This window comes from Drosophila novamexicana, unplaced genomic scaffold (genome assembly GCF_003285875.2).
Source record: "Drosophila novamexicana strain 15010-1031.04,08,12 unplaced genomic scaffold, DnovRS2.1 tig00000817-arrow-arrow-pilon, whole genome shotgun sequence".
NCBI lineage: Eukaryota > Metazoa > Arthropoda > Insecta > Diptera > Drosophilidae > Drosophila > Drosophila novamexicana.
Window position 1 is genome coordinate 2,356,187 of NW_020824827.1, and position 21,719 is coordinate 2,377,905.

Below are 21,719 nucleotides of genomic sequence, written 5' to 3' on the forward strand. Positions count from 1 at the left end.
AGAAGCGTCGCCAGCTTGACCCAGAAAGCAACAGGCACAGACGCCAGGCAGAGCCAGAGCTAGCTCAAGTGGACATCTCGAAAGTGGGCTACACGGTCGTCTCCTTGCCACTTGGCGTTGTGGGCGTTTGGGGCGTTCGGGACGTGGTGGGTGCTGTAGCTGTTGTTAAAAGCTGTGGCTGTGACTGCGAACGCAGCTTGAAGTTGGCCATGCCACGCAGACCGTGCGGCTTCTGGGCCACCGGAGGCGGCGGCGCTGTGCGCAGCTTGCTGGGCTTTAGCGGTCGCTTCGGTGGCAAGGGCGGCGGAGTGGGCGAGGCGGAGGCGCGACAATTTAGGGAGGTGTCGCTGCTGCGACGGGAATCAAAGAACGCGGTATTACTGTAAATGGCCTCCTCCTCGATGGTCGAATAGATTTCCTCAGCTGTCTCATAGTAGCTGCTGTAGGGCGCAGCGACCGCAGATGCGGTCTTTGTCAGCAGCGACGAGTTGGACGAGTTAATGGAGAAGGAGCTGCTGGTGCCCAGCGACGAGTTCGATATGTCAACGCGAGCTGTGGTCATGTTCTGGTAATTGCTATTTGAGTCTGGGCTGACCAGTATTTCCGAGAACGTTGGGAACTTCATGGTGGCATAGGAGGGCGACTTGGGCGTGGCAACGGGCGTGGACGATGAGACAGCAACACGCGTTTCACTCACCGGTAACTGTGACGCCTGCAGATAAAGCGACCCGACTGTGGAAGAGCTGCCACCGGGGGCAGCCGCCACCTGGCGCTGATCGCCGGGCAGCAGCAGCACGTTGAACACGGGCTGCGGCGGCGAACCCGCACCGCCCAGCCGAAGTTTATTGGGCTGCTGCGGCTGCGGCAGGCTGGCATATTGCACGGGCAGTATTTGGGCCGCGGGAAAGATTTGTGCGGGCGTTGCGGGCCCCAACAGCAGCTGCTGCGGCTGCGGCAGCGGCGCGGCATCCATCAGATAGTTGTTAGCATTGGCAATGGGAGAATAAGATGTTGTTGCGTTAGTGGCGACAGCGGTTAGTGGCGGCTCATGCAAATGACGTGCTGATGAATGCTGGGCGGGCGGTGCGGGTGTTTCGGCGTTTGTCGGTGTTGGTGGCATTGGTATTGGGGGTGGTGGAGGCAGTGGCAGGCTGTCAATGTCAGTGTCGCAACAATCTAGAAAAGGGTTGTTTACCGCATAGTTGCTGTTGTCACCCCCGCCGCTACCGGCTGCTATGGGTATGGGCGGCGCCGGCTCGTAGGGAGCGCGCAGCTGATTCCTCATCTCGTTCTCGCGCAACAGGAAATCCCGATGCTGCTCCGGCGTTACCAATATGTTGTCCGGCGAGTTCTCGTGAACGAAATCATTTGGACGCCGCTGTGCTGGCGGCAGTGCCTCCATATAGGCGGATTCCTCCAACAGCGAAGCCGCCAGCTTGGGCAGCGGCGATTTGGGCAGCGTCGAGTAGTTGACGGGCGGCGGCGGCGGACTCTCACGAGGCCTGGAGGACGACTTGCTGGCCAGGCGAACGGGCAGTTTGGCTACCTGGTGTATGGTATTGGTGCTGGCGTCGTGCTCGAACACCGCAAAGTCACCCTGGCCCACATCGGTGGCCTGGAAGGTCTCGAGCGCCACGTTGCGCACCAGATCGGCCTTCTTGAGCTGCGGCTTGGGCAGCGTAGGCGGCGGCACTTTGGGCCGTGCGCCCGTCAAGCTCTCCGTCGACTTCGATATGACCGTGCTGGGCGTGCTGCGGCCGCTGGAATGCGACTGCTCTATCAGATCCTCGTTGGAGCGTGAGGCACCAAAAAAGAACTGATCACGCGGCGAGCGCGGCGACATGCTGATTGCCTTGGCTATTTGCGTGTATTCGTCATCTTCATGGGGCTCCACCTGACGGAAGGGATTCTCGCGCTCCAGCTCACCCGGTCGCTCAGGCGATGTTGCGCGGGAGACACGCTGCAGCTGAGGTGATTCTACCTCGCGTATGCGCGCTACGGTCGGAACGATGGGCGGCGGCTTTTCGGGACGACGTTCCAGAGTGGAGCTCGCCGAGGAGCTAGGACTGGTGGCGCGCAGGATTCCCTTGCGCGGCATGCGACCCATGGCCTTTGTGCGCGTATCCTGCTCCGAGTCATAGGCGCGCGTGAAGCGATCCGGCGTGCGGGAACGCGAGCGCTCATAATCCGACTTGGAGCGCTCGTCCCCACTCAGATCGAAGCTCACGGACTTGCGATGGCCGCCCGCATACTCCGGCGTGCTGCGCCCGGAACGTGACGGCTTGTAGGGCCGGCAATCGCTCTCCGAGTCGCTGGTGTAGCGTCCCCGCGGACGCTCAAAGCAATCGGAGTCGGTGTCGGCGTACGAAGGCGGCGACTGTATGTCGACGGGCGGCGAGGATTCGTCCTCCTCCGCAATGGCATCAATTTCGTCCTCATCGTCATCCTCATCGTCTATGATATACACTGGCTCGGCCTTCTTGGGCGTTGTTGTGGGCTCTTGCACCCGGCTCTCCTCCTGGCTCTCCAGCATTTGCTGATAGGAATAACGTGCTCCGGGCGCCACACGTTCCGGTGTCTGTGTGCCGCGCTGCTATTGGATTTTGGATTTTTGGGTTTTTCATTAAGTTTTCAGTTTTGTTGTTGGTGGGAACAGCTTCACACACAAGCATGAAACACAAATTTGCAATGTGCGACGTTAATTGAGTGCGTTTGAGTTTGCGTTTGAATTTGAGTTTGAGTGTGTGGTCTGTTGTGGATGTTGATATGCTGTTGAATGTTGGTTGTGCACATGATGACATGTTTGGTGCTACGGCAACCAGTTTTTTTTATTTTTTTTCTTAACGTTACGTACACGTACAGGTACAGGTACAGGCCCGCCAGCACTTTGTTAGCCAATTAGCAATGTCGCTGTCTGATGATGAGGTGCAATTGCGTTGCTCTGGCCAATTTGCTTGATGGATGGAATGAGCTGCACACAACGGTTACGGCGTACTTAAAAACGAGTGTACGGCGTGGAGAAACAGAGACAAGGACGTTTAACAAGAATGAAAGGAAACAATGACAGAACTTACAATGAAAAACAAAATGGACAAAACATAAAAGTTGCAACCCGAGTAATCAATGTAAACGTTTGAGCCCACGTGTAATACAAATAAAAGCCTGTCTATTATGTTCTGTCTATAATTATCTTCATATTCCCGCTCCTTGGAGTATACCCGAAATAAGTCCACGTAGTTACGTTTAGAACATTTAGATTTCATTTATTGACATCAAAAATGCATACTCCATTATTCCATTTATCTAGCCGTATATATATCAATATATATTATATATTGACTAACAGTAACTAACGACCAAGAAACAAAACCAATCGATCAAATCAAAATGCAAACTCCTCAAAAGCAGCTAATCTCCCATTCAATTAACTATTAACAAATTGATTTCCAATAGATGTAACATAACACATACTTAAAATCCTAGTTGTAGTGAAAGTATGTTCAACATTCACTAGTTATATAATAGTTGGCCAGACATTAACTTTTTTTGTTGGCTTTTTTGTACCTTGTGAGACTCCAAGTAGTAAGATATTTATCTGTGAGTACTATTTAGTTGCGTGTTTGGACCATTTCGTGTGCCTGCCGCACAGTGTTAGATATAACTATAACAATAATTTACAATAATAGACACCGCCTCAGATACATATACATATAACATATACATAGATACGACCTTGTAAACATCGAAAGACAACAATACTTATACAGTATGTGAATACTGGCACCGTAAAATGGCGGCACAGGAATGTTCAAATACATATGCATTTTGTTTTTGCTTTATAAAATACCGGGAGGGACTTTGAGTGTGTATTAAAGATGTTTTCATATTAATATATATCCCTGCAGATATTTACCCAATATTATGAAGTACAAATCCAATAAGGAAGTAAGCCTTGGTACAGCTACTTTTTTTAGAGCAGAAGGTGCATAATTCAGAGCTACCCCAACGATTTGCCATACATAATGTATTTCATGTCTTGGCCAAAAGTCAACTTAACTCGGTTTTAGTCTGAGCCATCAGTTGTATACCATATTTTAGGAAATTGAATGATCCAACTAGAGCCAAATACTTTGCTTTTATTAAATCTTAAGCGTTTCAACCACATTTCGTGAAAATCGGACCACAGCTCGCATAAGAACAACAGATATTTTAATTTTCAAGATACCTACATTCAATTAAAATACATATATGTATATATTATTTTTTGAAAAATCAATTACAACACATTCACAACAATTTAAATGTCTGCAAGGGTATTTAATCTTCGGCAGCCCGAAGTTGACTTTACTTTTTTGATTTTCTTTACAATTTGTATCATGTCCTTTCAACATTTACATTAGTTAGTTAGCCCAAAAGACAGCTGGTCGGTGAGGGACATTGAAACCATTTGCTTAGACAGGTGCGTTCAGTATTCTTAAGATGCTAGATCGAGTGAATTTGTTGTCCTACGAATAGTTATAGCCTCTGTGTTGTGAGTTTCTTTCAGCCAGTATTTAGTAACTCTTTGCCCTTTGAACACGACGAGGCTTCATATGTTAACAACATCTTAAACAGATTGACTTTGGCATGCTGCTGTCTGTCTGTCTGCATTATAAGTTTGTTGTTGTTTAACCTTTCTTTTAATTTAAATATTTGTCTGTATTTTAAACTAAGTACTCAGTCTTATAGTGGGAAACATCTGACGGTTAAGAAATACGCTGAATTGAGATCTGCGCAAAGCGCGAAGGAAAATGACAATTGCGAATCGAAACGCAAATCAAAAAAAAAAAAAAAAAAAAAAAAAAAAAAAAAAAAAAAAAAAAAAAAGAACAAGGAGAAAATATTATATTAAAAAGAAAAATGAATATAAAAGAGAAAAGACAATATGTTGAAAAGCAGGGTACGGCGCGCACGTCATTGAGAGCAATAAAAAGAAGGAATGAGAAGAAGATAAGAGAAATTTTAATGGAAATTCCTTTCCGCAGCTTTTGAATACTTATGTAGATATATAAAATAAACCATATATATATATATATATATATATATATTTGTATATACATTTATTATACGTGCCATCTATGCATATTAGGTATTTCTTTTCTCTTTTCCTGCTGCTGCCAATGCAAATCCAAATGCTACCGGATTTAAGGTAAGGCAACAGGCACAACAATCATACACAATAGCATGCCGCACAAGCCCAAGCAGCGGCAGCAGCCAGCCCAAAAGGTAACAATAAAGGCGCAAACAGAAATTGATATAAAATGTAAGTAGCATAAATAAGATAACAACAGCAACAGCAACAACAACAACAACAACAGCGACAACGGCAACAACTTCAACAACAATATTGAGCAGGCAAAACGAAAGAAATGTGGTCTTCGGAATATGCTAATAAATAATAAATTGCCCGCTGCCATTTCAATAAATGTGGGACACGTGGTCCCAGCTGTGATTCCCAGGCCCTGCTATCCACAGGGGAGCCAACAGCTACTACAGCGATATATATATACATATATATAGGGGCTTAGCACAGCACCCTTCCGCATGCACTCTACTGTACAATAACTCATACCTAACCATACCAACTCATACCCTGCCCAACCCAACCCCCACAGCCAACGCGCGATTCCCAAGGCATTGCTAAGTATGATTGTATAGTACTATATACTATTAAATCAAAATGCAACAAACGACAAACAAACATACAACACGATTTATAATGAATACTCATGAGTAGCTTGTGATTGATGTTGTGTTCCATTTGTTGAGACGGTAATATTGATATACTATATGGGTATTTCTTGGGGTATTTAAGGTAATCGATCAAATTTACTTCTTGACATTTAAAACATTTCTAAACATTTTAATAAACCTATATGAAAAACTTAGTTTTCTAAAGTTATATTATGTGAATATCACAATCAGATTGTGGACGCAGATTCTAACTTTTGTCCCAATACAATATTAAGATATATGATTCTCGATACTCATTTAAAGTGGCTCAACATTATATCCAAGTTGTAAAAGTTCAAATTTTTTAAATTATTTTCAATCTTTTAAGTGTAGCTTTTATAGCTATTTGTATAACTATAATCAACGAACCACCACAATATAGATAGGATCGGTCAAAAACTAAGTTCTTGTATTAAAATCATTTTTATGATATATTAGTTTCATTTGGTGATTCGTAGATTTTAACAAGAAATGCCTTGCTCTAAGCGTATTTAATGTATCTGATGTAATAATGTATCAGGCCGTAGAATATGTGGCTTATTACTGGCCATTTATGAACAAGTTGTGAAATATTTCAAGAAAACCAAAAAGAAAAAGCTTTTAATACAACAATTATTTTGTTTCTTCTAAAAAACCAAGTTTTCAGCTTTGCCGAATTTTGGGCTGAAAGCCCAGGCACATAAACATATGCGAATTGACGTTTATGACGATTTGGGTTTGGGGTTTCTGACACAATTAAAAACGTACAATATATTTATATATTTTTTCGATTTTCAAATTAAAATTTGCATTAACAAAAAACACGGAGGCTGACATTCTCCATGAGCTGCAGGCACTGAGGAACGAACGAACGAACGATTATGTGATGTGCATTTTAAGTAGATGGAGTGTTCTTTTCATGTAGTAAGATTTGCGAGATATGTCAAATGTTAGCGCATACGAGTTATATGAAATGTACAAATTTTATAAAATGTGCGATACGAACAGGCACAGATACAAGCACACGCATACACCCAGACACGCGACTCGAAAGGTCAGACGTTAGTGAAGTTATTGAAGATAACAGGCAAAAAAAAAAAATAAATAAATAAATAAATAAAAATGAGTAAATAAAACAGGCGAAGGGTTTTTGACTTTTTAGGGGTTTATGTTTGGGTTTGTTGAACGCGCAGCAGAGCAGACACTTGCGCTCGTGTATGTTAAAAGTGTAGCACAGAAAAATGAAAAGGACATCGAGACGTTAAACAAAGGTAAAACGCACACACACAGGCGCACAAACACACACTACACGTACACACTTAAATATTGAGACACAGAAATGTTGAAGTAAGTTAGCAAAAGACGTGCATCTGGATACATACCTGTTGTTGTTGCTGCTGCTGACTGGAATTGGTCTGTGTCTGGGTCTGTGCAACAGCAACTGGTGCCGTGGTCGTGGTCGCGGCCGCGGCCGCGGTCGCTGACTCCGCGGGCAACAGCGGCAGAGGGGCGACGGGTGTGGTGGGTGTCGTAGGATTCGTATCGAGCGTGTGCTTCGATATAACAACCGTTGTTGTCTTTTGTATTTTATCCTGTTCATGATGCTCTGATGGTGACTTCGGTGGCACGGTGGTGAAGGCATCCGCAGCGCGCACAATTTCCAGCACCTAATTTGGTTTAAACACGACAGGTAGGTAAGGCAGGTAGGTAGGCTACTGACCAGTCCGCCAAAGGCCAAGGACGTTGACTTACCTTCTCCTGGGTGCTCTTCTCCTGCCCAATTGTTGCCACTTGCTGCGTCTGCGGCGGCTGCTGCGTTTGTTCGGCGTGTATAAGCGCCACGGTCTGCGCGGCCACTGTGTCAGGCTGTGTCGAGTCGGCGTGTGCCGCAGACCCAGCGGGCGGCGTCGGTGTGGTGGGTGTGGGTGAAGGTGCCCCGTGCACCAGAGCAGCCGCAGCTGCCAGGCCTGTTTGGCTAGTGGGCTCCGGCATGGCAACAATATCTGGCTGTTGTCCCGCAAATACATCAAAGTCCTGCAAGTGGTGGAGACTTATAGGGTTTCGCCAGTGGGCAATATGACTGGGACTTACCTGTCGTAGACGCTCGTCCTCGTCGTGATCCAAGCTGGAGACGCTCTGACTTTGGCTAAGCTCCGAGCCTGTTTCAGAAGCACGAGAGCCTGCGAGGAAACATTTTTTAAGTTCAGTTAACTTGGGAAAATCGTTGCGACTTCGGGTTTTACTCACCTTGGCGACTGCCACCGCTGCAGGATGTAGACGAGTTAAAGCCGGTGCTCATGCCACCTGCTTGGCCAATGGAATGCATTAAACTGGATTTGTCGTAGCCCTTGCAGACTACCAATTGAATTTCATTGCCGGCAGTGCGCAGAACGTTGACCGCATCTTGATGCGAGGCGCCCAGAAGCGAATGACCATTGACCTCCAGCAGACGCATGCCCACCTGGGGTCGAGAGAAAAGTTTAGCTCACTTCAATTCAATTCAATTTCATGTGTCCCGCCACAGTTGGGCAACGAACTTTTGCGCCCAACTGTCAAGGAACCCACTCGTTACCTTAAGCCTTCCGTCGCGTCGTGCCGCTCCCACGGAGTTAATTTTAGACACGAAGACGCCCTCGTCAGATGGATCCGTAGGATTACCGCGCTGTCCATTCAAGCCCCCCTTAATGTGCATGCCCAGGCGCTCGCCTTCGGCCTTGGCAAGTAAAATTTCCTGCGATTTTCAACAACGACAACAATAACAATAGCATAAAAATTAGCATTGGCTTTGCTTAAGTGCTTGACAATTATAAAACAGAGCAGAAACTAAGGTAAAGCAATTCACTTGATTATGACGATAAAGTTTTCCAAGATATTGCGGTAGATATAAGCCGTAGACAAAGCAATCAAAAAAATTAAATATCTTGGCTGTCTTATATTTTACAAGTTGGCCAACGACTAACAGGTAACAATGGCGTTTATGCGAAACACTCTTATTTTCCACCGACAATTAAATGAATTAAATAAATCCGAGTCTCATTAACAATAGTTCTCAATTAGATTAAACTGAATGAGCATCGTTTATCTATATTACCCGGCATTAAGAGAGAGCTAATATTTCATTTTGTTCAAATTAAAGTATCTATTTGAAGCTTTTCGAGTTGGGCATTGGATTGTTTTACCATCGATTTACTTTTTATAGAGCTTTGCAAATATCTTAACTGCAATATACTCTTTAATCTGTGAAACATCTATAAAATTGTGATCTCTTTCTATAAAATTGTGATAAATTAACTTTGTGCTGAACTGTGGTATTTATGAGTTTATCGAAATCATAAGAAATATTTCAAAATAAGGTTAAAAATTTACATAAAATGTGCTAGTTTGTCCTAAAGGTATTCTAACATATAAATAACAATCAAAATTTTGCTATGGACATTTTATAGGATCCAAGTACATTGAGTACACAAAATTGCTATCAAGTTGTATTAAAGCTTAAATAATCTACATTTATGGGCCGGTTTTTATTGGGTGCGATTAGTTACGTAGGTATCTTTAGCGTTTCCAATAGTTTGCGGAGTGTAGTTTGCGGAGTATTGAAAAATCTTACCTGCGTCTTTACATAAACTACTTCTATGTGCTTTGCATCGTAAATGTTTGTTTAAGCATTCATAGAGCATAGGTGAGAGAGAAGTATAAATTGGTGTTTGACTTACAGCGTTAAATTTTTGATTTTTACATTAATACAAATACCATTTATATACAGCATAAATAATAAGTGGCACAAAAGCAAACTAAATACAAAAGGGGCGCACAATAATACGATTGACAATATTTTGGCTTACCTGAAAACCAGGCGGCAACGGATCATGTTGTATGGTCAGCTTGATCTCATCGCCAGGCTTCAGCAGCTCCATTACAGCATCTTGATGTGTGGCCTTCGAGACGTCCGTCTCGTTGACTTTCAATATGCGATCGCCCATGCGCAGCTTGCCACATTTGGATGCAATGCCACCGGGCACAATCTATGAATGGAAAGAAAGTATTATGATACATAAAATATATAAGAAAGAGTTTCTACTGACTGATAATCGACGCACTCTTACAAATAAATAATTCTGGAACTACGAAAAATTGGTGTAAAGACCTGTATAGGGATTCTTTGTTCACCATCCGATCGGCTTTAAACATGATTTCACAGATCTTTGTGAGCATTTATTCGGGACGTGTTGCACACTTTTCGGAAAATCTAATTATCATTTCTGTTGGTTGAAAAATTGATGAGGTTTTGGGATTAAACTCCTTTGCCAAGACATTTGTGAACATTTATTGGAAACACGTTTAACACGTTACATCATTTTTAGGTGGAAATCGGAGACAAAAGTTGGAGATAATGTCTAGAATTCAAAGAAAGAAAACTTGGTCCAGGCAAAGACGGGCATAAGCCGCTATTAAGTTTATTTAACTTTGTCTAACACACAGATGTCAAACGTTGTGAGTTCGCTAGACCCCATGGCTAATTTAATTGTTTGTAAAGACGCTGAGTATACTGTGAGCTAATTGTGCAGCTCATTTGCAACCGCAAGCTGTGGCAGCGAAAACTGCATTAGTTTGAAAAGTTTGTCCCCAGTTTTAAGAGCCATCTCCCCCCTACCTCACCCCGATCTCAGCAATTTTCTGTTCGCTTTACTTACATGTGAAATGAAAATGCCCGGTTCGCGTGTACCGAATGGCACACAGGAGTGATCCGTGCCGCCGATGATGCTGAAGCCGAGTGAGCCTTGATTCTTGGGCAGCACCACTTCCTACAGAGACAACAAAATGCGATATAAGTGGGTGTTGTGCGTGTGGTTAAAGATAAAACTAAACAAAAATCATAGTATTATAAAATATTGCTGTGTTCTAGCTGAAATTTGAAGAGCACGTTATGAAAAGTGCTGATGTGGGTGGGTGGTGGGTAGCCTCATAAATGAGTGTGAGTGTGTGCAAAATTGTTGGTGATATTTACATGAACAAATTTCGAGTCTCATGTTTAACTAAAGGAAAAAAAGGACATACACAAAGACACCAAGTTTTAAAACCAAACAAGAGACATGCAAATTAATCTAAAAGTCCCAACAAAGCAGATATTACAAAACCAGACAGTTAAGAGCCCAAAGATAATAGTAAATTGTTATTTATGCTTTATGCATTTAGCATAACTTGATTGCATATTAAATAAAATATAATAAGTTGAAATAGTTATATGGCTTGCCGCAAAAGTCCTGAGAATTTGCCACTGTACTTTAATCTTAATTAGCAGAACAAACAGGTGTATGCATATGCCAGACACAAGCTGCAAGTTGCAAGTTTGTAAAAAGCTGCCTGCGGCTTTGCACAACTCAACAACAAGACACACGCACACACACGATGTAAGCCTTTTCATAAAATGTCAAAATATATTTCAAGTTTTACATTCATTAGCCGAGCAGTTGACAGGCATTCGCCCGAAGAGTCTTTCTGCTGCAGATATAAACTATATAATTACGACTATATAACTTTTGTCAATTCACTAAAGCAAATTGCTTTCTTTGCTTGCTGGCAACAAAGTGGCGCAATCGACGGCGTTGGCCAATCGACTGCCAACAAGTGAAATTAAAAACAATTAAATATTTTATTTGTCATTCGAATGCAAGTTTGCCTTGCTGTCGGTGTTTACACACAGCCAGTTGACAGGCGAGAATAAAACGTAAAATTCATAAGTTTGTTCAACGACTGTCGTTGACACAACCCATTGCAATGTGGGCGTGGCCCATTTGTAGTATTTTATTAACTCTTGCAACAAACGCTTTTTTCGTGTACTTTCCAGACAAAATGCATTATTAAAAGGATTCTGTATTCATGTGCGGCTCTGTGTGTGTATGTGCACGCCAAGCACAACATAGTTTGCCAATTATTTATTCATGTGGCAGGCGGTTAAGAGTTGCACAGATTTGTAGATTTTCAACAGGGCTTTAGACGATGACACTCGAGTGGCTAATGTGTGTGCAAAGCCGGCTTTAGTTGCAACTCGAACGGAGCTAACTTACAGTTCTTATAATCACAAGTATTTGCTTTGGGAAACCTCAAAGAGAGAGAGACTCGAGATATAATTTAGTTGAATTGCTGCTCTTAACTGCAAACAATTTCGCTTAAATCAACTGCTATTAGTAACTATTAGCAGTAGTAAGAGCTGTTATCTCTGACGCGACGAATACCGAATGCCCTTGCAGACATATTCTTTTCAATCAGCTATCTTATCTCTGACAAAATGGAATGTGAAAAGGTAAATAAACCTAAATATTACAAAACGCATTTCAGAACTAAAATTCCTGATTGTTCCAATAGGAGGTATAGGATAGGTCACTTCTGGGCTTGGATTCGGGAAACCTATAAAGTTTCAACATTTGCAGCTTTTCAATTGTGAGTTAAGATATTTTGAGAAACAGACAGATACAGTCGTAACTTCTGATAATAGGGATATAAATAATTACAAACACACACATAAGGGTTGGAATTAAATTTATAAATATGCATTAAACGCTTTCGTCACAAAAATATATACCAAAATTAGAATATAGCTGTTTTATTAGGTTCGCGTTAAAAAACCAATTAAAATAATAATTATTCGTAAATGCGTAAAATAGTTAATGTTCCTAGTTAATTCGTTAGTGGGTTGATTAAATCATTTAGTTCTCATTTAAAACAATCAATTTTAATTAAGTAATTATTAAACGTTACGTGTGTAAAATTAAAATTCCTGCATGCACCATTTACCAAATGCAAATACTTTGAATTGCTTATTGAATACAATATTAACGGATTGTTATGCAAGACCATAAACCAACTACAGCTACTAAACTATAAATAACTACTACTTCTTTTTTTTTTTGTTTTTAAATTAGTTTCGATGTGCGTGTTTTGCATAATGCTTAACATTTCAATTATAATTGTTTAATTATGTGCATTGGTCACGCATAGTTCAAACGCTTCAACATTTAAATTGAAGGAAATTGTCCATCTATTGGATCTGTGCTGGAGCGTTAGGAGCGGCGTGCCAGAAGCAAGGAGCTGAGTTTCGTTCAAGTCAAATCGCTTGCAAAAACGCACAAAAATTTTTTTATTTACAATGTATATCCAAATAAGTTTTATATGTGTAGGTGCTTAAGGGCTATACAAACATAAGATGAGGGCCAACAATAGAAAGAGCCAATTACATTTGAATACAACAATTTAAAAGGTGTTTTTTTCGTGGTTGTATGTGGGTGTATGTGTATGTGTGTGTTTGTATATGTGTGTGTGTGTGTGTGTGTGTGTGTGTATGGTGTGCATAAGTAGGTGAAAAGAAGCTCTCATCCTTGTGGTTGATTGCCCGAGCAATGAGCAGCAAAATAATGCCCCATGGGGCGCCGCCACTCGGCTGGGTATAACAGGAACATGTCTCAAAATTTGCTGCACTCGGCAGAGCGTGGCGTCGCTTTGTAAAGCTTTGCTAAGTTTCTAGTATTTGTTTTTTTGCGTTTTTTTGTTTAGTGTATGCGTGATGTTGTGATAGTCACCTCACTGATCAATGGCTCCGCCAGCTGATTGTCGGTGATGCGCGTCATTACCGTTTCCGTGAATGTGGACTTGGTGATGGTCTCGGTGACGCGGCCCAGCTCGGTGGGCGCGGCTGGGAACATGGGCAAATCGGGCTGCGGCTTGTTCACGTTTACAGTGACAGCGCTGACGCCCACCTCATTGGGCCGTGCCACATGCACCTGATGCTGACTGCCGCCGCTGAGAAAATGTGCCGGTATCATCGCCTGAAAATCATCGCTGGTCAATGGCCGTAGGGATGAGGGCTGCTCGTTGATTGTGGACGCAGTTTGTTGATTGGTTTTTGTATTTGTTTTATTCGATTTGGACAAGTTATTGATTTTGGATTTTTTTTTTTGGTTTGGTTTTTTTTTTTTTTTTGGAAAGTTCAGGTTTAAAGCAACATTTGGGTTTATAGAAAAAGAAACAAAAATATGTTGGTTTTTGTAAATTTCGTTACATATTTTCTTTTGATTTTGGGTCTAAAAGCTAAGCTAAACTTCCTAAATAACTGTAGATGGTATATATGTGTAGCATTATATTTATATACAATTCCTGTCCAGACCTTAACTGGGCTCTTCAATCTCAGTGCATAAGTACGCTAAAAGCCGAGGACAAGAAACAACACACAAATCGCTTGTGCACACTTATATACTAGATATGTTTAGGGAGGATATAAAATATGAGACCAAAAATGTAAAAGGTAACAAGATAAAACACGTAAAGGAACGCGCACAGGGCACATGCAAAACAAACACAAACAAATTTTATATAAATATATATATCTATATATATATATATATATATATATATAGATAGGTGTGTGTACTAATATTGTAGCATATATGTATGTGTTGGCTAAGAGCTAGGGTTATGGGTTGATAATCTGGCAGATACGAGTATGTATTAGCACAATTAGATATATATTTATTTTATTGTATATATATAAATAAATTTATATGGAAAGTTTGTTTATGTGTTTATCAACAACAATTTGCATGAATCTCTTCTGGGGTGCCAGCTTGCGCGTCATTTGGCCAACAACAGTTGAGGAACTTACCTGTGACGTGTGTTGGGCCAACTGGCGCGCAAGTTGTTGTGGTTTTTAGTGTTGGCCTAAAGGTTACTTAAGACTAGCCTGGGCATGATTAGGGAACGAACAAACGAGCTTATGAGCAACATTAAAATGACGTGCACACAACTAAACAGTTAACTAAAGCTAGGAGACTAGCTGAGCTACTACAAAGTAAACGTTTGGCATCTTACCTGAGCCTCGCCAGAGTCGCCGCTGCTGGTGGTGGACGCGGCGCCATTTACGGCAGCGTCGCCATCGCCCAGAGGCACCGAGTTGGTGCGACGTGGTGCTGGCACCGGTTGACCTGTGGATTTGTCAATGTGTGAAGCGGGAGTAGCTGCTGGGACAGCAGCTGGGGCAGCAGCAGCAGCAGTATAAGGAGCATTATTGACAGCAGCAGCTGTTGCAAATCCGTTAGTCTTGTTGCTGGGCAGCGTATTATTATTGTTGTTGTTGTGCACAACGCCTGTCGTCACAGTTGCCGTGGGCGTGGTGGCCAGTGTGTTGTACTTGTAGGGCTGCTCATCGCCCACAGAGCGTCCAAAGTTAGCTACAGAGAGCAAGGCGGAGACAGAAACAGAAACAGAAAAACAGTTAACAGCGTTAAGAGAAGGACGCAGTGAGGCGTTATGAATTTCTAACCTGGTCGATTGGCCAGATAGCCGGAGGGGCTCAACGAGTTGAGCACGGCCGGACTGCGCGGACTCGTCGGCGGCTCAAGGGGGCCGCGATATTCGCGCTGCAGCACGAGGCGCACAAACCGCTGCGGCTCGGTGAGGCAGGCGACAGCCGCGTCGTGATGTGCCTGCGTCATGTCGTTGCCGTTAATCTGCAACGAGTAGGTGGTTGGTTGGGTTTTGGATTATACAATGAAATGCCATTAGCGTCTGTCAGTTCACTCACCGCCATAACACGGTCACCGACCATGATTTTGCCGTCGCGATGCGCCAGCCCACCCTCGGTAATGCGCGATATGAAAATGCCGTCGCAATCATCCTTGAACGGCGGTGAGCCCTTGCCGCCGGCAATGCTGAAACCCAATCCCTGGCCAATTTGATCGCGTATGAGCGTTGTGTGCAATTGTATAAAGCTTAACGGCGCCAAATCCAGCTATAAAACCACAAAGGACAACATAAATTAATCAATATCAAGCAAGAGCAAGAGTATGAGTATGCGCTCCTACCTTGCCGTTCTCCAGCAACATGCCATTTGTTGCTGGCGTGGGCGTGGCAAACACATTGCCCGCATAGCCATGTGCCTGGGCAGGCGCCAGCTGCTGCAGCTGCTGGACGGGCTGCTGCTGCAGCTGTTCTGGAACTATTTGAATGGGCGGCGGAATGTAGCGTTCCTGTGTGACAGCTGGTACCTCGGCAACCAGTGGACGCGTCTCTACGGAGATCTGTGAGACGCTGCCGTCCTCGCTGAAGACGGGATGGCCAATCAGGCGCGTCACCTCGCGCTGCACTACGAGCACCAGCACGGCGCCGCAGGCCTTGAGCACCTGAACGGCCTGGTAATGATCGGCATCCACGACAACAATGCCATTCACCTTGAGCACCTTGTCGCCCACTTTAAGGCCGGCCAGATCGGCGGGTCCCGCTTCGGTGACGCGCGATATGAAAATGCCGTCATCGTCGCCCTTAAAGGGCGTCGAGCCCTTGCCACCGGCTATGCTCAGGCCGAGGCCAGCCGAGGTGCGCTCAATGTGTATCTCGTACTGCTCCAGACGCAGCTCCGTCACGCCATCAATGTTGTCTGCAAATGAAATGAAGAACCGGATTAGCAGCTATTCTCAGAGATTTCAGAGCCCTCGACTGCTGCACAAATGTTTACCAAACTGCTGTCTGTTTCGCTCGTAGTCGCGCTCCAAGGGATCGTAGCTGGTCACAATGCGCACATGCTTGCCCTTGCGCCGCAACGAGCCGCCATTCGAGGAGGCCAACGAGCTGCGCAGGCTGCCCGTGGCGGGACTGTTGCGTCCGCTGCCGCCGGCGGCCATCAAGGAGCCGCCATTGCTGCGCTGTGCGCTTCGGGGCAGCGTATTGTTGCCCTCTTTGACTTTGATTTTGACATTGAACATGTTGCAGCTTATGAGTTTCTACTTGAATGCACTTTCAATATGTGCTGCTGCTTGGCATATTGATAAGTTCACTTTTGCAATAGAAGAAGAAGCACCCTGTATGTTACAAAAGTTCTTTTTATTGATATGCGCCAAACTCTAGCGCACCCTGTACCCGACTTGTGTTCACTTGATTGGAAAATCGCATAATATTAATATATATAGGCATATTGTTGAAATTATCAAATTTAAATTTTTATTCGATTCAACAGACGGAATTGAATTTATGCATTGCATAAATTACACGTTTTAATGACATGAAAAATTCCTGTGCAAATTAAATGGCCCAAAAATTGTTTGGCCAAAACGGAGATTGCGCAGGGCCAATCAACGACTGGGACGAGACAAAGACAAAGCCATTTTGGGCCACAAAGCCAACGACCTTGGGGCAAAAACCATCCTCAGCGAACGGCCCTAGAGCAACTTTGTATAATAATTAAATAAATAAAGAGCGAGAGGCAACGGGCAACGGGCAGCGGCCACCCACACTGCAGCCGGGCTCTACCTGTGCTCCAAATTGCCCACGCCGCCAACTTGGCTGATTTGCACTCAATAAATCCGTCGGCACTTTGCCAAAGTTATTTTGTTTTTAATGACTGTCAAGGCTAATGGCATGATCCAAGCCGCCAGTTTATAATTGCTACCGTTGCCCGCATATTAATTGAAGCCTGAATTTGCGATGAATTGAATGCAAAACATAAAGCTTGCCAAAACAATAATGAACATTTATCCCTGCTGTAATCGATATGGATATAAATTATGAAATTCCACTTTTCGTAATTGCGTTCCTTATTTTCATTTTTATTATGATAAAATGGCAATTATTTGTTTTGCGCTCCACTTGAATTATCAGAAAAGGCGTTTCATTTAAATCGCAAAGCGACGACTGACAAATAATGTGGCAATAAAAACGAAAAGATTTTCATTACTTCTTGTTCTCGCCGAGCAAATGTGTAAAATGCTTGGCAATTTCACTGAAGCTGCGCCAGGTGAAAACATTTTTATGGGTTATCAACACACACCCACACGCACACACGCACAGGTGTGTGCACGCTGTGAGCAAAGCCACATGAAGAATCTGTCGCACTTTTGTTTAGAGTCGCCAACAAAAGCAGCCAAAAAGAAAACAAAGAGACAGACAAATGTATACATGTGTTAGCTACGGCTGTGTGTGTGTGTGTGAGCTGCAGCAAGCTCCTAGAAGTAGGCACCGAATGCAAGAGTTATCCGCACATATACATATAAGAGTAGGCAAACTATAAATACAGGTAAATACAGGTAATATAAAGCCAAGACTAAAGTGCAGCTCATTTAATAAGCAAGAAATATATTTCAGGCAAGATGCTGAGACATGGTATTTAAATATATATCGCGCAAAACATTCGAATAGCTGTATTATCCAATTCTATAATTCGTTTAAGTTTTTGAGAATCCATTAATACAAACGAGTTAAACGTGATTTCATATTCCATTTATAGCTATAGGCCATATATATGTCAGCTTAAGACAGTTTCTAATTCGAATGGCAAAACAGAAATTGCAATAAAGTGAAAAGTTTCGCATCATGGGAAAACTTGACATGATGTGTGAAATTATGCACTTCAATTTTAATTTGCCTTTCCCCAAAATGCGCCTCAGTTTAAAGAGTAAGAGTTCAGAGTAAAACGTCTCAATCGGGCTCATAATCAAGAGTTCAACGTACACGCGCGCGCGTCTGGAAGCTGCCATTTCCACGCACTCAAATAAACATTTGAAAATTTTACGACTCTGTACATATATACTTAAGTATGCATTTAAGTATAAGTATTTTAAAGATGCCCCGCGAACGTCGCCTTCGATGAAGTGCGTAGAAGATATGTGCGGCAGGCAATGTGAATGAACATATATAAAATTTAAATACGCCGAAAATGAGGCAAAGCCCATAAAATGTGCTGGGGAAACTCATTAAAAAAGCGCTGCTGGGAAAACTCAAGCAACACCAGGCGATTTCCCTGAACGCACTCGAATTTGGAATTGTGTGAAATACAGCTGGCAAATGCCAAATCAATGCGCCTGCGATGGCTACGACTCGTTTTGGTTATTTATATGTAAATGATCTGGTCGGGAGTCTGGACGCCAAGAAATATGGCAGAGAGAGCAAAACCCATATTTCACATACAGCACAGGCTTTTGTTGGGTCCGGCCATGTCATGCCATGTCCTGTGGCCGGCCATTGACAGCCTGATATGCGTCTCCGTCTTTGACTTGGCCAGAGTCCGAGTCCGAGCACACGTGCTCCACTCCCCTTTGTACCCCCTGCTCTGCTGGTGCATTGACATATTCTCTTTGTGACACAAAAGTCGAACTTGAGAAAACTTGGCAAAACATTTTCGTTATGCAAATTTACTGGACGCATGTCACACACTCTACTCAACTAGACACACACACACACACACACACACACACACACACACACACACACACATTCTCCTCTCCGCCACAATTGAATTTTCATTCATTTATGCTCTGGCTACTGCCAATTGATCCAAGTACTCGTGTGTATGTGTGTATGTAATCGCCTTTAATTACATTCGTACTTTTTGTATCCCCAGCTAATATCAAAAGATCAAGTGCCTAATTGCATTTAAATAGCAATCGATGAGCACGTGAGCGGGTTCTGCTCCGTGGAATACCATGTGGCACGTTGGATCGGGCAGGGTTGGGGGCGGGCTCAACAGGCAGCCGCTGTGATAAATTGCCGGTCTGGTTGGGCAAGCTCTTGACAAATTGCAAGCGTAAAGCTATCAAAATCCAGCGAGCGAAGTTTTTAAATGTGGTGACAGAAATTAATGAATCATCATTTTTGCGGCAGCATAAAAACGTTGAATTATTATTGTAACAGAGCAGAGCACAGGCAACAATTAAATAACAAAAAATAAACAATAAATACTTTTGTGTAGAACTCCACGCATTTTGCAATAATGAACGCTCCCCCTCTCCACGAAAAAGGGGTGCGCGCTCGCGTTCATATCTAATCAGGTATGAGAACAACAACTTTGGAATGCCTAAAGCCAATTTGATAAGCGCAGCAAAAGCGACTGAGGCTGAAAATTACAAAAATAAAAACAGAAACAAAACCCGCGACTGCGATAAGACAGCAACGATTGGAAAACTGAATCATTACGACATATTTTTTTTCGACGGCCTACGGCAGCAACATTACACGAAGCCAAAGTCAAGCGTTAGTTAATGACCTTGGTCCACCTGTCGTATGCGTAATTTCGAGTAGCCATACGCCCCACTGGCTTATCAATGATTCCAACAGAAATTGATATTACGCTATGAAAAGCTGACATGCACACACACACACACACGCACACAATTACAGCCAGGTGTGAGTGTGTACAGGTGAGTGTTGGCTGGATAAGAAAGCCGATGACATCATGGGTCCATTCATTTTAGGTTTAATTTTGCGCATAATTCGCTAGCCTCACAGATGTTTGTGGCGTATAAAGAAAATACTCTAATGAAAGGGCAGCCCAACGGAAATGTTGCATGATTCATCAAATTCTATAAGTGAAGCAAAGAATCTACAGGTTGTGCAATTCATGTGCTCTATATCTCAGAGATAAGAACGGAAATGGGTTTAAATTCGGACATACAGCAAGTTTGAGGAGTTGGTATCTAGCAGCAAGTGTCACAGCAAGTGTCGCTTATGATAAAACGATTTAAGTTGTTAAAGCTTGAATAAAGCTTCAATATTGAAGATTTATAGGGAATGAATCAAAGGAATGATCGCATTTAACACACAACAACACATGTTCGCTGACATGTTGTCTATTCGGGCGTTAAACCAAAAAAAGAAACCCTCGCTCAACCCCATCTCCAGTCTCCCTTATCAATAAGTTCGCGTATTTGCAGCATTTTCTCGCTGTGAAATGTAATGCAAAATTGTTTGACATAACCATCTCCAGTTCCGACTGACTGCCACCGCATCCCCCCCCCCACCCCCTTCCCTTCTCTCTACGTAATTCAAACAGCTTTTCAGCCATATTTTCCTTAACTGGCATTTATCGCATTGTTTGAGTGTGTGTGATTTTTGTATCAGTTAACAGGCAGCTGGACGGCAGAGACGGGGGGGCTGGGCTGATGAAATTCGCATGCAAACGTTAAACTGCACGAAAAACAAGTCGAAAACAAAAGTGCATAACTGAAATATGTTTGTTTGCCTAATGTAGAAAAATCCATTAGAATGCGAATAGTTCAAATGTAAGGCAGAATGCCCGCAGCAATAATTCAACAAGACTGCGTTGGTGGTATATACCAAAAGGGCACACAACAAACAATCAAACAAACAAACAAACAAACAAAACAAAAACAAACAAACACAAGCGAACAGCACAGAACAAACACGCACTGTGTAGAAATTCAATAAGGGCGCGCACAGAGCGTGCAATCAGCAATACAATACATAAAATCAATTGCATTGCCTTGGGCTTATCAATGGCATCGGTTTATTTATTGGCCAACATACTATATATACAGCATGGCTATATATTAGTTGGGGTTGGGTTTGAGCTGGGGCCCCGCTTTAAGAAACACCACACAATGCAAGCTGATGGCAAATGCAGCGTAATGTTTGCCCAAGCCATGCAAAAAGGTACTGTGCAAATGTTGATGATTCTTGTGGAGCAGCTAACCGAAAAAATAGGAAGTGGCAACCGGATATGCACACTCACACACAGATACACTGGCAAAAGCAGATAAACATGGCGTATTTGTCATGTGCAAATATATGTATAGGGAAAGACACTCTGTGACTACGCAAACAACATGCAAAATTTCCTTTCAAGCAGCTCGTTTTTTAGTTTTTTGGGTAATGCAACCAAAATGCAAATAGCGGAAGCTGGTTGCGCTCCAAGGCAGCAGCAGCAGCAGCAGCAGCAGCTGATGTGGCACGGCATAACCTTGAGCAGCTAGCTATTGCGACCTTGCAAGAGAGCTGCTGCAGCGCCCTATTCGAGCATATTTGCACTTGAAATTCAATTTGGGCCAACACAATGGCGAACGCTGCGTATGCGTAATGCGAGACTAGCCGGGCAGACAGTTGGGTTGCCTGGCGCCTCGAAATGGCAGCAACAATTCGCACAAAATAAAAATGAATATAAGTACATATTTAACATAAAACTGCGTCGCTTTTGC

At 43.2% G+C, this 21,719-nt stretch overlaps 1 protein-coding gene across 1 annotated transcript in view; it reads right to left on the bottom strand.

The window, feature by feature from the left end:
- LOC115764018 (protein lap4) overlaps window positions 1-21,719 on the bottom strand; it is a 71,157-nt gene that overhangs the window by 17,751 nt on the left and 31,687 nt on the right. The window contains exons 10-22 of the mRNA XM_030706847.1: window positions 15,603-16,174; window positions 15,323-15,529; window positions 15,062-15,248; window positions 14,611-14,969; window positions 13,326-13,610; window positions 10,443-10,553; window positions 9,594-9,773; window positions 8,324-8,482; window positions 7,999-8,212; window positions 7,843-7,931; window positions 7,504-7,785; window positions 7,134-7,418; window positions 698-2,593 (exon numbers count right to left, since the gene is read on the bottom strand). Of these exons, the coding sequence (XP_030562707.1) occupies window positions 698-2,593; window positions 7,134-7,418; window positions 7,504-7,785; window positions 7,843-7,931; window positions 7,999-8,212; window positions 8,324-8,482; window positions 9,594-9,773; window positions 10,443-10,553; window positions 13,326-13,610; window positions 14,611-14,969; window positions 15,062-15,248; window positions 15,323-15,529; window positions 15,603-16,174 (4,826 nt within the window). The remainder of the gene's footprint in view (window positions 1-697; window positions 2,594-7,133; window positions 7,419-7,503; window positions 7,786-7,842; window positions 7,932-7,998; window positions 8,213-8,323; window positions 8,483-9,593; window positions 9,774-10,442; window positions 10,554-13,325; window positions 13,611-14,610; window positions 14,970-15,061; window positions 15,249-15,322; window positions 15,530-15,602; window positions 16,175-21,719) is intronic.